The sequence below is a fragment of the Oncorhynchus mykiss genome, chromosome 15 (genome assembly GCF_057628025.1).
Source record: "Oncorhynchus mykiss isolate SJ-2025 chromosome 15, ASM5762802v1, whole genome shotgun sequence".
Classification (NCBI taxonomy): domain Eukaryota; kingdom Metazoa; phylum Chordata; class Actinopteri; order Salmoniformes; family Salmonidae; genus Oncorhynchus; species Oncorhynchus mykiss.
The window spans coordinates 28,538,989-28,556,345 of NC_143036.1; the positions used below are offsets into that span (position 1 = coordinate 28,538,989).

Below are 17,357 nucleotides of genomic sequence, written 5' to 3' on the forward strand. Positions count from 1 at the left end.
TCTCATCTTTACATAAACTCCAAATAATTGGTGAATTGTATGACCCATCAAATGAACCTTAAGCATTTGATGCTTGATTTAATTGCCCTGGGGGACAAGCCCGCATTTTGAGCTGGTTTCTACCTCTGGCTCACTGGGCCAGCGTCTTGATATTGGTCCATATAAACCCAAGCTTGTCAACCCTGCAGTCACTTAACATTAGACAGTGCAGTTTCTTACCAATTTTACCCATTATGGGTCAAACATAGCCCAACCCAATGCCTTTAATTATTGAAGAGATGAAATACCACTTTGAAGACAGGCTTTGGATTTGGACAGCAGAAACCTAGTCTCATCCTAACACCAGGGCAAACATTCAAAAGAGGTTATCATAAGTGCATGACGATGAGCGTAGTTTAGGGTTTCTCACTGACATGATATATGACATCAATTCAACCATTTCCTCTGACTTGATCTAATGTCTTTGAAGACAAGTTTCTTCATGTAATGACAACCGGAATTCACAAGTCAATTGAGGATCTCATTCACATTTGTGAATATATTAGGGCATTACTCCATAACCCCACTGGTTTCCAATCAACTTCGACAACTACAAGCATGCGTATCATCAAATGTCATATCAAAGAACGACAAGCACGACAGTGGAATTGAACATTGAGCACTGGCAGCAGTTCATCTCATTAGCATATATCCATTCCATCTCAATGTCAGAGATGAAATAAACAGCGGCTTGACTGTGGCATCCACCCCTAATCAGAGGGATCACTCCGCTCTATTATTGATGAGCGAATGAAAGTTTACAGCATGGCAATACCATCAATAAGTAATGAACATAGTTTGTGTAGTGAATAATATATTCCATTTGATAAGCAGGAGCAGAGGGCTACGGCTGATTAAATAACTGCTTGTATGCCTTTCATTGCGTCATCTCGCAATAATTTAGCGTAGTGTTAAGAGAAAGCGTGATCTGCCTGCAAATATCTATGACGTAAACACGTTTAGCACCGGGAAAGGAATCGATAATAAATAAATGCACATGCACATCTTTTCCCCGAGGTGTTGGTCGTGATTTCTTTAACAAAATTAAAACGCTGACAGGAGGAAATATCTTGGGAGTCCATCTTCAATCATCTTTTATTACTAGGTTCTTTGTTATTTTAACCAGTTTATATATTGTGAAGGTTTCTTCAAGCGGATTCCCTTTTGGACAGTAACACTGGACTGACAACAGCTATAATGACGCTTGGAATGATACAATGAAATAATGATTGCTGAAATAATGTTTTATACATATTTTCTACTTACACGTTAATACAATTTTATACTTCAGACTGAAGTAATTCCTTCACTATTTTGTGCCCAAAAATCCAGAAAGCGTCAATGTGTTCACATTTCATTTTGAATTGGTAAACTCTCTTTGGTACACTTTTGCCAGCATTGCAGCACATAGACCTCGCATTGAACTTAAGAGCTTAATGCTTGTTATTATAAAATACCATTTCTCAACTCTGTTATTTGTGCTGATTTAACACAACTGAACAACCCCAAACTCTCTCCCATATATCCTAACCACAGTCATCTCTTCTACACTACAACAATAATGATTCCGATATCAGTGATCGGTGGCTTATGGTGTGGAAATATCCCCAATATCTGACACTAAATAAATTATCTTGCATTGATCCCCTAAGTGGCGACTGGAGGGCCACGTTCAATGCCCAAACAGGGCAGAGGGTTTGTATATGGGGTGCAAAGAGCTGCATTTAATTGACGTCATCCGCGGCTCGTCTCAATACAGAGTGCTGCCCCAAGCACAACACCACACAAAACAATTAGTCCGCATTTCATAAAGCAATCAGTTTGCCATCTACTCTAATGCAACAACTGCTTTATCCATTGACCATGTGAATGACATGGGTGTTATTGAAGGCTTTGTGTCCGAGTTAGCTTTCACCCCACTGCATTTATGAATCAATTTTTGTCCATAAAAGAAGCGTTAACACTTAAAGCTATTTTAGTGGCGATGCATTATAAGCTGTCAAATATTGGAGAGAGCGCAGCAGTAACGATTCAGGCTTTTCAAAATCAACCAGCCCATAAACTCCGCAACACCCCTTTTTTTTTAGTAATGGCTCTTTTCAAAACGCTGGGCTAATGGCATGTTGTTTCGTTATGTAGCTGTTCTCATTGAGATGTAATATGCAGGTTGACGTTTATTGGGATGAATCTTGTCCTGGAGGCAGAGCTGAGTGATTTCTAGATGGGCCAGCGGCAAAGTCAAACTTGGCTATACAAACTGTGCCTTTGGTCTTCATTTAAGGTTAGCACTTTGGTTAAGGTTAGGGTTAAGGTTAGGTTTAAAATCCGATTTTATGACTTTGTTGCTGTGCCATCTAGTGGCTACCCTGCAGAGCTGCCTCCAGTACATGAGTTATCCTAATAAATGACAAAGCGCATTTAATATATTAACAACAACAATGACTAAACGTATCTCAAAACGGTTTATTCCCCCTCCATATTTATTAGTCACGCTTTTTTTCTACTATTAAATATCAACACAATATCGACATTCAAAAGAAAACACATTTGTGCACTCTTATCATACAGTTTCTATTTGCCATGGAAATATATGGTTTTGTTCCTTATTGTTGAGTGCTAAACAAATGAGAGTGAAAGCCCAGGCTGCAGGAATCAATAGAGATTCACTGATGATGGGGGTCAGGGCATCATACTGGGCGAAATAAATGACAAGTCACATCATACACAAGGTTTAATTCTATCAATACCAGACCAATTGTGTTGGATTGTTTGGCCATTGATTCCACTAATGCTTCTGAAATGCCTGACACGGCATAGCTTTTATGCTATTGGCACAAACACAAGTTTACTACACGCGGGAGCGAAAGAGGGAGAGGAGGAGAGAGAGAGAGTTTCCTATTCCCCAGTAAGTCATACTGCATTATATCTGAAAATAAGAGAAGTGACAGTACTGTATAGTGCCCTGGATTTACAGTGGTTTAAATGGACACATACAATTAGATTTTGGATTTGTCAATAACTCAGCCATTGTTCGACCAATCCCTTTCTCAAACTAGGTTAACACACGCACCATTGGCCTACATTCCAAACTTCCCAAGCCTTTTTAAACCTCAAATACACTACAGGTCTGACATTTCCTGCGTTGCAGGAACGTTGTCCTGCTAAAGGGTGATCAAATACGTCTGTAGCATTGTTCTGTCTTTCATTGAGCACACCAAAGCCCTCAACAATAACCCAGAGGATAATGTTCTGCCAATAACCTCTGGGTCCTCTTTATTAGATGGCTCCCCGAGGATGAGCAGGAAAGTAATACTCTGTTTAGAGACCCTCAGAGGAGAGGCTGGCTGGTTATACGTCAATAGCGGTTTTGGAGTCGGAACGCCCCAGACATTGACTGTTGAGTGGCTGCCTGTAATACCATTAGCTGCATTATCGTACACTAGAGCCTGGAGAGCTGTCATTTCCTTAATTAAGGGCCCAGCGCAGGGGCTTGGTGGTCAGGGGCCGAGCCAGTCTCTCTGGGCCCCTTATATTAACGGTTGATTTCTGCTGGAGCAGCAAGGAGCTCCAGACCCTACAGGCAAAAATATCAAATTAATTCATTATTCCACCAATAAGTGGAATTATGGAGTCAAGGTATTACACAGGAAGCAAAGCAAAGCACATGGCAGTGTGGATTGGATTTTTCACCTCAGCAGTTCTTCAGCCACTTCTGGCGACAGTAATTACAGGACCACCAGAGAACATGAGATAGAGGGGGTATAGAGACTGACTAAAGACTGTCTTACCATTAAGAAATGATTACAGGGTACAAAAACTATGTTTTTGAAGTGTAGACCCCCCCTGTTGCTGCTCAGTGTAGTTATTGGTCATCGTCAGTATATGTAAATGGAACTGATAACAGGGAAGTAGCATCCTCCCATAGTTATTCTCTCTTACATGGCCATGGGTCTTCCTCCAACAGGAAGTGCTCTTGGCCTGCTCTTACCTGCCTCTCCTTCTGCATTGAAGTGGACCAGGAGCCAAGCAGACTGGAGAGCACAAGTGGGACAGGATGAGGTCAATTGGAGGGAAGGGGTAATGCTCATCTCAAAGGTCAAGAAGGAGAGGGTGTGATGAAGAGTGAGAGAGACGGGGGGGGGGGTGGATTGGAGGAAGAGGGGGAGAGTTGGAGAGAGAGAGCATTTGTGCAGGCAACTCTCAGGGGAGCGGAACACTTTGCACATGAGTACATCTGTTGCGGTCCATTCTCCTCATTCCCCAAGCAATGTCAACCTGATTACCTCAGGGTTGAAAGAGACCAATAACAATCCCAAATTATTCCTCATCCTTTTATGGTCATCAGTGCAGCATGGACGGTGAAATCAGGGCCTGCCTGAGAGAGCTGTAAGCCTGTTAGGAGAGCTGGGGAATGCTGAGGTGCCTCCCTTCCTATTGATGGGAGCCTCTTCTGAAATTACTTAAATTATATTTGTGGTAAATAGGATTCAGCCTGATCTGGTGCCCCCTTCATCGTCACGCAAGAGGGTTTCTCTTTAACCATGGCTCTCCGTCTGGATCTCTATCCAACATGTTTTCCTGTCACAAACAAAGTCATTTGTGGAGTAATACGGCTTCATGTTCAAATTAGCAAATAAGTGATTCATCATTATATGCAATTCATTTCAAAAGTACTCGACATGACCAAAACTATGTGGACACTAGGGCTGTTGCGGTGACCGTATTACCGCCACACCGGTGGTCACGAGTCATGAAGGTAGTCAGATTCCACATGACCATTTTGTCACATGTGATTAGGCTTCTCCAAGCTCTGATGCTGCTGGTCATTAGTAGCCTACCAAACTTGCTAACTGCCTGGTACTCAGCACTCTATTGTCCCTCTAATCACTCTGACATCAATGCAAATGTAATCAAAAATCTAATCAAACACTTCATGAGAGCCCATGAGCTCATGTTGCGCAACATTTCTATAGGCTATGCAATTGTGTGAGAAAACAGAGTGATGGCCTTTACTATAAAGAGGAGGATCCCGTCAGTTTTCTATAGACTAGGAATACTATATTTATTTCTCAACTTTCCTAATATTTTTCCTAATATTTTATAATATGCTTATATTTAAAACCGGAGTATTGCCTACCTGGCTGGCATGAAAACGAACCACGAGAAAAGCGTCCTCCATTCACTATTTAAATGCATAGATGACATGTATTATTTCCCGCTGCCCCTGTTTTGATACAGGTGCATGATAATGGTCCATTCTAAATCAAAACAAATTTCACACATATATTATTTAGTATATGTAAAGGCAAGATTAAATCAGAATAGTCTGATGGGTGATAATATTAGCCTATCACTTGTGAATGATATATTATCACTTGTGAATGTTGTTGACTTTTTCGAATCATAGTGGCACACCTCATGTAGCCTAGCCGATAGGTCTATATGTTTTGATAAGGTTTGTATCACAACTAAAGTGGCCAAATAAATTCCTAAAATTAAGTCCATTAATGCGCTTTACAAGGGCTGAGGTCAGGGCTCTCTTCCACATCGATCTCAACAAACCACTTCTGTATGGACCTCGTTTTGTGCACGGGGGCATTGTCATGTTGAAATAGGAAAGGGCCTTCCTCAAACTGTTGCCACAAAGTTGGAAGCACAGAATGGTCTAGAATGTCATTGTATGCTGTAGCGTTAAGATTTCCCTTCACTGGAACTAAGGGGCCTAGCCCGAACAGTCCCAGACCATTATTCCACATCCACCAAACTTTACAGTTGGCACTATGCATTGGGGCAGGTAGGGTTCTACAGGCCAGTGATTCATCACTCCAGAGAACGTGTTTCCACTGCTCCAGAGTCCAATGGTGGTGAGCTTTACACTACTCCAGCTGATGCTTGGCATTGTGCATGTTGTTCATAGATGCTCAGCTGCTCGTTTGTGGAAACCCATTTCATGAAGCTCCCGACAAACAGTTATTGTGCTGACATTGCTTCCAGAACACTCACTTGGTAGTGAGTGTTGCAACCGAGGGTAGATTATTTTTTTCGCGCTAGATACTTCAGTACTCGGCGGTCCCGTTCTGTGAGCTTGTGTGGTCTACCACTCCGCAGCAGAGCCGTTGTTGCTCCTAGATGTTTCCACTTCACAATAAAAGCACTTACAGTTGCTGGGGCAGCTCTAGTAGGGCAGAAATGTGACGAACTGACTTGTTGGAAATGTGGTACCCTATGACGGTGCCACGTTGAAAGTCACAGAGTTCTTCAGCAAGGCCATTCTTTGGCCAATGTTTGTCTATGGAGATTGCGTGGCTGTGTGCTCTATTTTATACCCCTGTCAGTAACGGATGTGGATGAAATAGCCGAATCCACTAACTTGAATGGGTGTCCACATACTTTTGTATATATAGTGTATCAAAGAAAGAAACAGTGATATCTATGTGAACTGCTCACAACCCTTACATTACTGTAGGCAGAAAATGTAGAATGTGCGGTGAACTCACCGCGTCCAAAGAGCGGCCGCCTGTCAACCTGCGTTGCATCTGGCCAAACGAGAGCAGTAGCAGAACAATTAAGAGGCAGCCGGTGGCGTCTGTGGGTGGAGACTGGGCTGGGGATGGGGAAGGGGACAGGGGCCGGTGCGGGGGGCGACTAGACACCCACATATCACGCTTGACACATCAGCCTCGGGCCCTCAGGCTATCCTACACTAATGCTGTCCCACTTTCTGCCCCCTGTCCCACAGAGCTTCTGTTCCCCCCCAATACTCTGCCTCCACATCGCCCACTCTCATAACGGTATCATAATAATGGATTACACTGCTACTGTGCAGCATCTATCATCCCAGAATCACAGAAAGTGCTCCAGTCTGCATAGGAGTCTATCTCACCTCAATCCCCAGCAATGTGAAGCAGGGTGCTAACCTCCAAATAAGGATTTATACAACTCACTATTAGTCAGGGGGTGACATGGTGAAAATGCAAAGTTCTGCAATGTTTTAACTATATAGATACTATGGGCATAACAACAAACATGGTGAAGGGGGGGCAGAAGCGACCCTCCATTCTCTCGAACAGAATTTCCACAGTACACAACATTCTCATAGTGCCGTCACGCTGTGGAGGGAGGGAAACGTACGGGATCGACTATTGCTTTGAAGCCCGTAACTCCATTTCCCAAGAAGAGAAGCATCACAATGTTATTTCACATTCTCAGATATGAAGGGGGGAGGGGGGGGGGACACATAATAACTTCTCGATAGCCTGGATCTCGACTGCCCTATACCCCCCCCCCCCCCCCCGCACCCCCTCCCCTGCACCCCCGCCTCCTCCACACACCCTTTTCTCTTCCCTCAATCTTTGGTTTCAAAGGAAGCGAATCAGCCAGAAGGACAGAAGGTTATGCATTAGTACTGGTCATTGCTCAAAGAACGAGCGCTATAAATAATAAAGGGTTGTGAAGGACACATGGGCTTGGATGGATCTCTGGTTCACACCACACAAGTCAAAGACAACATTGTAATTTCCATTCCCTGCTTCAATTATTTCCAGACATCAACGACCGTGTCAACGCCAAGGAGCTGTGACGTTTCTTTGTTAGTCCAACATGAAGAGCTTTTTGATATTGTTTATGGAAACTAGACTATGCAATACATATTTCTTTGAAAAGTATTATTTCCCCCAGAGTATGGTGAGAACAGAATAAAGTGTATTATAGTATTCATTACATTTCCTTTGCCACTGGCAAAGTGCCCTCAATGTCATTTGCTTTACAATATTTCTTTGTACAGCAACGCAAAGGTTAACAATTCATTTCTACTATAGCTGCACAATATAGTCAACAGATCATAATGTCAGTCACTTTGAAGTGCTCAGTGTCACTATGAATGCAATCTACATGACTGGGATTTTTCTGTGTAAAACAGATGACCTTCTCTCTATGTCCATCTCCATCTTCCTTATGTCCTCCTTGTTCCTCAATGCTATCTGATCTGTGATGGTAGAGATAGCGAAGATAGCCCACGGGAACTCCGGGCGCATTAGAGAATGTATTACACCTGCTTTATAGGCATGCAGCTGAAATCCTCCTAATGATATCAACCTCCTGGAGAGAAAGAGAGAGAGAGAGAGAGAGAGAGAGAGAGAGAGTCCTACTCCCTTTCTTCCTCTCCTTTATCCTAGTCTCTTTAACTTTACTGAGCTGGTCCCATTCACACACTGTGTCTCTACCACTTCATTACTTAACCCCAGCACAGCAGAACATTACAGGCCTCTTTGCATTAGCAAGCAGCCAACCCCCCCCCCCCCCCCCCCCCTCCAGTCACTCGCCCTGCTCACTAAGCTGATTACACAAAAATAATAGGTGCGGGGGGCTGCCTCCAGCAGTGTGTCTTTGTGTTTATGCAGAAGAGTGAAAGTCAGGTTGAAGGAGACAAGGGGATGAGGAAGTGGCAGATAAGTGAGTGGAGGTATGAAATGCAATACATGCTGATCCTAATAAAATAAAAAAGTTCCTTCTTGGTGATAACCATATTTTTATACAGGCGTATCAACTACCACTTCAGTAATCCAAATCATTTAAATGATTTCAGTGAGGTACTGCACAGTAGCTGCCAGAGTGCAAAAGAACATAAATATATTTTCTTATTAAGATGAATGAGTAACTGCTCTTATGAAATACAACAAATTAAGAGATGTAGGGTATTATACAGTAGTCTGTCTAGACCTTTTCTTGGAATGACCTCCAATCGCATACATCAATAGAAGATTCCTTTTTCTCTCCTCTTTTTAGTCTGTAGGTGACCTTTCTGAAAATGTTCCTCCATTTTGGCAGAATCGGTATAAGTGCAGGCCATTTCATGTAAACAGTAAGTGTATGAAATGAGTGGCCCTGTCGTTCCAGCCAGGCTCTATTTGACAGCATGATGATAGAAGCGTCACATCCTTGGGAGAGTAAATGCAAACTGACAAGAGATGAGCCTTTGGTTGCGGAATATAATACCCGAATTGTGCTCCGAGTGCCTTATTATCTTGTCTGCTGGTGTTTGAAAGGGGGAGATTTGCTTGAGAGGGGAAGACAGAAACTGTACACAGCCACGCCATCTCCCCCCCACGGGGGGAAAATAGCGTGGCTTCCTAACCACAGCTTTCGCAACCTAATGTCCATTTTTCCTAGGCAATAAATACATGTCATCAGGATGTTGTGGTGCCTCATGGCTTCTGCTAGCTGGAGTGGAAGGCTATTTGCACAGCCGTGAGAAATGAGCTTTTTTTTAAAAAAACGTGTGAAACCATTTCACCAGTGAAGGGAGCATGGCTGGGTGTGTGGTAGACAAACATTACTCCCAATGACATTGTCTATCAGTGCTTCCTGAGCACTCAACCGAACCCGAGAACACCCAGAACGTGCACACCTTCACTTCAATCAACTTTCTTTTTTTTTTGCAGAAGCAGCAGCAGCAATCAGAAATTTGTACTTATCCACTTAACTGTCAAAAAATCTATTAAAGCCAAAAGCAGCACTCTACTCTATACAAAACAGTTCATCACAAAATAACCTGGCTGAACCTGAACTCGCTCACTGTGTTGACGCCGTCAGAAAGAGTCACTGAATGTCATTCTCATACTCTTTCTGCTTTTTTTTCCCCCTCTGCTGCCTCTCAACCCACTATAGCTCATAGCCACCTAGGAGAATATAGGCGCTCTCAGCCATACAGTCTCCAAGGACATGCATGGATATTTTCAAGAGCATATGGTGTGAAACCATATTGTGCAGGTTTTGACAAACGCCTCTATCATTGTGTACAGTGAGGTTGACCCAGCGGTATGATTTTAACAACGAGGACGCAACAATGCAGAGCTGATTTTTTTCTTGCACGGGAGATTTTTTATGTCCAAGTGGAGATAAAGAGCTGGCGAACTGTACAATATCTACAAAATCAAAAGAAACAGGACGATGAACCAAAGGGTCAAACTAAACCTAATTAAATAGAGCTCTTAAAACTCTGGCTTCAAATGCACTTGTTAACCCGGCAGCATGACGACCTTTGACCTGTTCCTGTCTGTCAGGCAACCTGTTCCTGTCTGTCAGACAAACAAAGAAATCAGTTTAAATAAGGGGAAAGGAGGATACCTAGACAGTTGCGCAACTGAATGCATCCAACTAAAATGTGTCTTCCACATTTAACCCAACCCGTCTGAATCAGAGATGTGTGGGGGGACTGCCTTAATCGACACCCACGTAATCGACACCGGGGAGCAGTTGTTGTTGGGGGTTGACTGCTTTGCTCAAGGGCAGAACGGCAGATTTCTCCACCTTGCCGGCTCTGGGACTTGAACCAGCGACCTTTCGGGTTACTGGCCCAACGTTCTTAACCACTATCCATCATGCATCTGACCAATGGGAACCTTACATTTCACATCATGATCAATTAACGTTCAGTAGCATGAATTACCATGGAAATATCTTCAGATTATACACATACTCGAAGGTCCCCACAGGAAAATGCTACTTCCGCATTCCCCGTCACTCTCAATACTCTACGCCCTCTTCAATCGCCACATTTGACCGTCGCAACTACAACCAGGAAATGGACCTCTTCAATAAACGAGGATGTTGTTCAAAAATTATTTTAGCTCAACCTTAACGTTTTAATAGTTAAACGTGATCACATTTTAGTTGTACCATCTGATCGCTGCATGCCTGCATAGAAAGGGAAATGTTGGGCAATGAAAGGTTTTGCACACTGAAACCAACCTCCATAACCCTCTTTACAGGTGATCAACAATCAAATGGACATCACCTATCCACACATGATTGTAATTAATACATGTGCTTTTCTCAGTAAATGGTTTACTTAATCACTGTCTGGTTATTCAGAAGGCCTGTCTTTAGCTTAGGTGACAGGGGACAATTGTCACATGTAGGCTACATTGACCCCACCCACCGAAGTAATTATAAATTGTGCTGTTCTGGGTTAAATCATCAACGAACATTGTGAAGTGTTGCGTCACAAAAAGTTTGGAACTCCATCAACAGCAAATAATATTGTGGATTTTGTCTAATGTGTTAGGTTGGTGGCTTGGGACTTCTTAACCAAAGCAAAAGTATCTGAAATGACTCATATTAGTAGCTTAATGACCATTATCCAGAAGGGGTTTGTTCACGGAGCTGAACTTACTATGATTCAGTACATAATGGAATCCTGAGTATAGTGCTGAGACACGTGGACAATCATAGCTTGGCTAATAAACTGGGGTCAAAAATGTAACACAATGTTAAGAGTCAGGATTTCTCTCAACATCCCACATTTTTTTTTACTTGGACACATAAAACTACACAACAATACATTGGAGAGGGAAACGCTGGAGCATTGGGCATCCACATACATTATCAAACATTTAAACCACAACTTGGAGTCTTCATGATTTTTTTTTCTGATGAAGAAATTCAAAGTATAATCAATGTCCTTAATAAAACCTGCACGTTTATAAAAGTTTGCTTCGGCCATCGCAAAGAGATACGTATCCATCCTTAACCTCGAGTACATGCCTCTGTAGTCTACGGCAAAGGGGACTAAAGGAGGCTGATAAGAGAGCATGGAGTCTTCATACCTCACATACCTGTAACATAGGCTAAACATGCATAAACAAACGTGTGCACAAAGATACAGTACAACCTTGGCTTAACATTACACTTCTTCTTGTTTGTGAGCAGCAACCATCCTCCTGTCATCCACTTTGCCCTGTGGCCTGCAGTTAGGGGAGCAGTGCTGCTTCGTGAGAGGAGTTGAGCTACCTCTCTCTCTCTCCCTCTCTCTCTCTCTCTCTCCCTCTCTTTCTTCCTCTCTCTCTTCCTCTCTCCCTCTCTCTCTCCCTCTCTCTCTTCCTCTCTCTCTCCCTCTCTCCCTCTCTCCCTCTCTCTCTCCCTCTCTCCCTCTCTCTCTCCCTCTCTCCCTCTCTTTCTTCCTCTCTCTCATCCTCTCTCCCTCCCTCCCTCCCTCCCTCCCTCCCTCCCCCCTCATCTCCTGACTGTAGCGTTTGGCTGGAGCAAGGAGGCTGGGTAGCCTGGCAACCACATGTCCTGACTGCCTCTACGCTGTGCCAAGTCTCCCGGGAGGAGCAGTGGTTCTGAGGGCACACCCCAGGCACAGCCTACGGGCAGAGTCATGCCTTCCTCCATCAGCCCCACAAGAGACACCAACTCTGGCCAGTCACATATCAAGACATCCTCTACCAAAACACACCACTGTATTTATAACATTTACATAACTCTGTTATCATTTTGTAATTGGTGTTAAATACAGTATTATAACAATAACAACGGCCGTTTAAGAAAAGTGCAATGCAATATGAAGGATGTCATTTCTCATTTAAGAAATATTTTTATCATTGTAGTCTGTTCAGCAGAAATGGTCTATAATTGAATGTGTGTGTGTGTGTGAGAGAGAGAGAGAGATACAGAAATAAAGGGAGGGAGATAGAGAACAAACAAACATGGACTAATGGGCTTCAGCTGTTATCAGGAGTCTGAAGGTGAAGTGAAAGAAGGCTTGATGCTTATTACAGAGAATTGCAACAGTGTTGAGATGAATGAGCTACCTGTTACCCTAGTCTCTGTTTTGGAGAGCCTAGCCCTGGGATATCCTAAAAAATTCATTTGAATGACAGCTGGAGCCGTACACTGATCAGGACGTGAGGCTGTTTGGAGAACCTTCCCCCAAAATACTTCTCAGAAGTTCAGCCAAGTGGTGCTTTGTGGCAACAACAGAACACAACACTGCCAGGCTACACACTATCGTCCCCTTTGCACCACTCATGCGTCTAGTCCCAAAACACACAACTTGTACAGACACACAAAACACACACACCATACAGTACCTGGCTACTGTATGCTTTATCATAACGGGACAGCTGCCGTCTGATGTATTATTCATTTAGCAATAACCAATGCCTCTCTCGTCTTTTCACGTCCAATGGAACACAGCCTTGTTTATGATTGGTGTTACAGGTAGACTGTTAGAGCATTGCTCCTCTTGGGCACCAATGGTGTTGGAGGACGTCACCAGCAACGGGTCACTCCAGATGTTATCTGTACTAACGAGTGTAAGTGATTTCCTGCACTTGATCATTAGAATTCATCCAAAAGGAGATTAGCCCTGATTATACAGTGATTATTAGAAACTCAACTTGTTTTATTGTGATATATTTGTGTTTTTTTTGGCAGCAGGCAGCACCACATAAATGAGAAAAGATAGCATCTCTTTTTTTTGCATTCTCGTAATGCCTCCAAGTCTTAGCACTGAGTGCAGTACATCTGTGTAGTGGGTTGTAACACACGTGCTCAATGTTTTCTCTCAGGAAGCGCACCCCCTTCCCTTAACTAACACGTAAGGGGGAGAAAGTCACAATATTGCCAAATAGAAAAAACATATTGACACGTAAAAGTAAATGAGATGTAAAAATGGTATGTATTGTTGTGCTGACAGTGTTTCAATAGAAAAGGAGTTAAGGTATTGTAGCTAAGTGCAGGCCAAACGCAGAATCCAAATGGGTTTTTAATATGTTTTGTGTGTATGTATGGTGAGTATAATACATCAATGTTTTTCTGTTTTTCTGGTATAATCTGAACTCGAGGTAGCCTACGTACGCTCTGTTGCCACCTATAAACCCACATCAAACCTTACACATACATTACTGTAAGGCCAAATTGCATTCTTCTCGTCAGAGTCCGTGTGTACATAACTTGGTATTTGTTCTTTTGGTTCTACTTTTTCATAGGATGTTTATGTTACAGAGCAATGTGTGTCTTTTTTTTTGTATTACTATAATACTATCATTATTATGTTTATAATGTAGTACGTTAATATGAGTATGTATTTTCCTACCAATATAATCACGTATAAGTAGTACTGTAGTAGTTTGTATCAATATTATCTGTAAGACACAATTCAATTTGTTTTCTTTCATGAAAACATATTAAACCCATTATCTTGTAATTCCACAAGTTCGCATATCTCTTCAGACCACTAAAAGCCTCTCTGCACACGCCGACATTTACTGTAATATGAAGGGGGTTCATGGAATTTTAGTCAATAATCTTTTACACTGATGTCCATGGGCATTTTCAGAAATAGACGTAGTACATCCTTAACGGCTGAGTACTGACTCATAACCTTAAAAGCATGTTCAGATGTGTACTAAGTCTAAAAGTACTGTACCATGAAATAGCCTTTGATGAAAGCACAGAGTAAAATGTGGTCTTAAATAGACCACATCATAGCCCCTCCCATCACCCACACCCGCAGCACAGTAGAACAAAAAAGTCAACTTTAGCCTCTCCACGGTTCTATTAGGTCATTTAGTTCAAACATTCTAATTGCAACGCCTGAGAGAATTGGTAGAAGAAGAAAAAAAAAGGAGGCCTATGTGGTGCCTTTTTGAAAAGCAGAAATGCATATCTTAGATCCGTATTACCCATATCAATGTTGGAATCGCTACATGTTTTTTTTTATTTTTATTACACATAAATTTGATGGGACCAAACATTTACTGAGTGATCATTTGGTGTAAGTAAGGATTAGTGAGTGACTGAATGCGTTTGAATTATTTTTGTGACCGCATTGACTAAAAACTGAATGCCAATTCTTCCATCAAAAAAGGATCTGAGGAAAATCCAAACAAACCAGTTGAAATAATTGAGGTTGTGTATAAGCTTTACTTTGAGGCTGAATCTACATGTTACAGCAGTCAATATTAGACATAGTGTTATATGACCTTTATAGTTTCATTATAAAACACGTTTTAATCTCATTAGACCTATTGATTCATCGTTATGACCTGGGATTAAATTAGACTGCCTGGATAAGTAAATTAGTTTAACTAAAAGCATATTAATTAACTTGGTCACAACTGTAATTGAACCTGAACATGACATGAATAAGAGAGATGGATAAATACATATTTTCTATCTGTTAAAATGACATCCATTTATTTTCTAATTAGTATCTCTTAATATTCTAATTGTAGTATTTAAATGTAATTCCCTATAAGAACTATAGGCCATTTTCCAACAATGATTAATTTGACCATCGTTTCAATGTCTAAATTGCTAATGTTATATTAAGTGATTTAAATGTGTTTACTGCATATACTTTTAATAAATATAAATTCATCTTCATACCCTTATTTGCCATTGGACAACAAAAACAATTGTTAGTAGCTTACATAAGAATACATTGTGATCATCCACCACTGCAGAGATAATCAAGCACGAGCACATTTCACAAACCAAAACCAAAGCCAGAGATCCTCACCACTTGCTCAATTCATAGGCATTTTTCCCCCCCTGATACAATATAGCCTAACATTCTCTCTAATTTTGCATATTTTGTCACAACGTTCACACTTTTCACTTTCACACAAGCAACAAAATATAAAACGCCACGTTCCAAGACATAGGCTGCGTTTACACAGGCAGCCCAATTCTGATTTATTTTCTCACTAATTGGTCTTTTGACCTGTCAGATCAGCTCTGTGAAAGATCTGATGTAAAAAGATCTGATGTGATTGATCAAAAGACCAATTAGTGGAAAAATTAAAGAATTGGGCTGCCTGTGTAAACGCAGCCATAGATGCTTATTTTCAAAGTTATGAAAGGAAGGGTCACTTGTCACAAATATTTTCGTCTGTTCTACCAATCTAATCTATGTAAACTATACAAACACAAATTCCTAAATGTGTATGCCTAAAGGCACATTGCAACTCCAAGTGTGATATTTGAACAACTCCAAGTGTGATATTTGAATAATCACCTGATGGGGACTCTCACAACATTCTATTTGAAAATGTTACCACACCTAAACTTCTCAAGATAAACTTCTAAAGATAAATCAATTAATCAATGAGCACAAGACTCATAACAAAATACCAAACCGTTTATATATATATACTTATATTTCCAGTGAAAAAAGTCATGACGACATAATGAACATGTAAAACACCACATCACCTGAAAACTCACTTAAATAACTTGTCTTCTACAATACTACAACTCAGGCAACCAACCCTATTGCATCCACCTCTTCCCCGAATCCCTGCACCTCAACTTAGTTAGGTCTATCACAGTCTTCTAGCACCTGCTCCAGCAGCACCTGGTCTCAGACAGCCTTTCCCTGGCCTCTCGTGCCACAACCAGTCCCCGAAGGGAGAGGAGAGACCGAGAGCTGTCCTGTCCATGGACTCACCATAGAGCTTGTTGGGTATGTCCTCTCTTTCCCTGGCCTCGGAGGACAGGAGCAGTGACTCGTCGTTGAGCTCGCTATCTGGGGTGGCCGCTTTGTCCTCGGCCCGGAGTTCCGCCACGCTCATCTCGCTGCGCAGGGAGAGCAGCGGCTTGCTCAGCTGCCCTGTAATCATCGGATCGTGGAGGGAGCTGGGGAGCCCAGGTGGGGAAAACAACAGAACAACGTGGTTAGATTTGCCTCGCAGCACACTACTCTACGCCGGCTTGTTCTCTCTGTCTACCCCCCTTCACTCTCCCATTCTCTCTATCCCGGTGTCTCCCCTCTAACGCTCACTCGTCACTCTCTCTCCCGCCTTTCCCCTCCCTCTCTCGCTCTAGCGCTCGCTCTTGTATCTGAGACTGGTGCTGCTCCCGCTGATATTGCTGGCTGCAGCCTGCCCAGTGAAGAGCGGCTAAGGTTCGTATGGCTTTGCCATTATACCTTCCAGCTTTAAAGGTTCTCCACACCTCTCCAGGCTCGATAATACCAACAGAACAGACGTATCACAATTTCACCATTACACTCATCCTGTACACGCATACTGTACCTAGAAATTAAATTGCTAAAGATGTATCTGCTATTACAAAAAAAAAAAACATCTATGTAGACAGTTTATTCATTTCTCAAAGGTAAAGCCTGCACGATACTTTCAGTAAGAGCAAGAAGTCAAAGGTGTCCTTATTCTTCTGCATTAGTCAGAGGCAACCAGCGAACGATTAAGGCCTCTTCCAATCAAGAGCAGGAATAGATCACTGCATATCATAAGGTCCTCCCCAAATTACGTTTTGAAATTCCAATGTCTCACATTTTTACAAAACACGAACCACCATAAACTGGAGGGAATTAGAATGACTGTCAATGAATTATTAACAAAGTAATGTATAGTGTAATGAAGTAACCTGGCTAATTACTGATGTGCAACTATCTAAAAGTGCACAAAATAAATAAACCATCAAAAAGCATACATACCTAAATGAAGCTCCACTAAATGACAAAAAAAAGCGTAAAAGATTATTTTCTGAATGTCCAAAAAAATCTGACA

General features: G+C 42.0%; 1 protein-coding gene across 1 annotated transcript in view; it reads right to left on the reverse strand.

The window, feature by feature from the left end:
- Positions 1-16,666, reverse strand: part of LOC110489921 (POU domain, class 6, transcription factor 2) — an 85,911-nt gene extending 69,245 nt beyond the window's left edge. Inside the window, exon 1 of the mRNA XM_021562935.3 lies at positions 16,277-16,666. Within this exon, the coding sequence (XP_021418610.3) occupies positions 16,277-16,448 (172 nt within the window). The 5' untranslated portion in view covers positions 16,449-16,666. The remainder of the gene's footprint in view (positions 1-16,276) is intronic.
- Between the last annotated feature and the right edge of the window lie 691 nt (positions 16,667-17,357).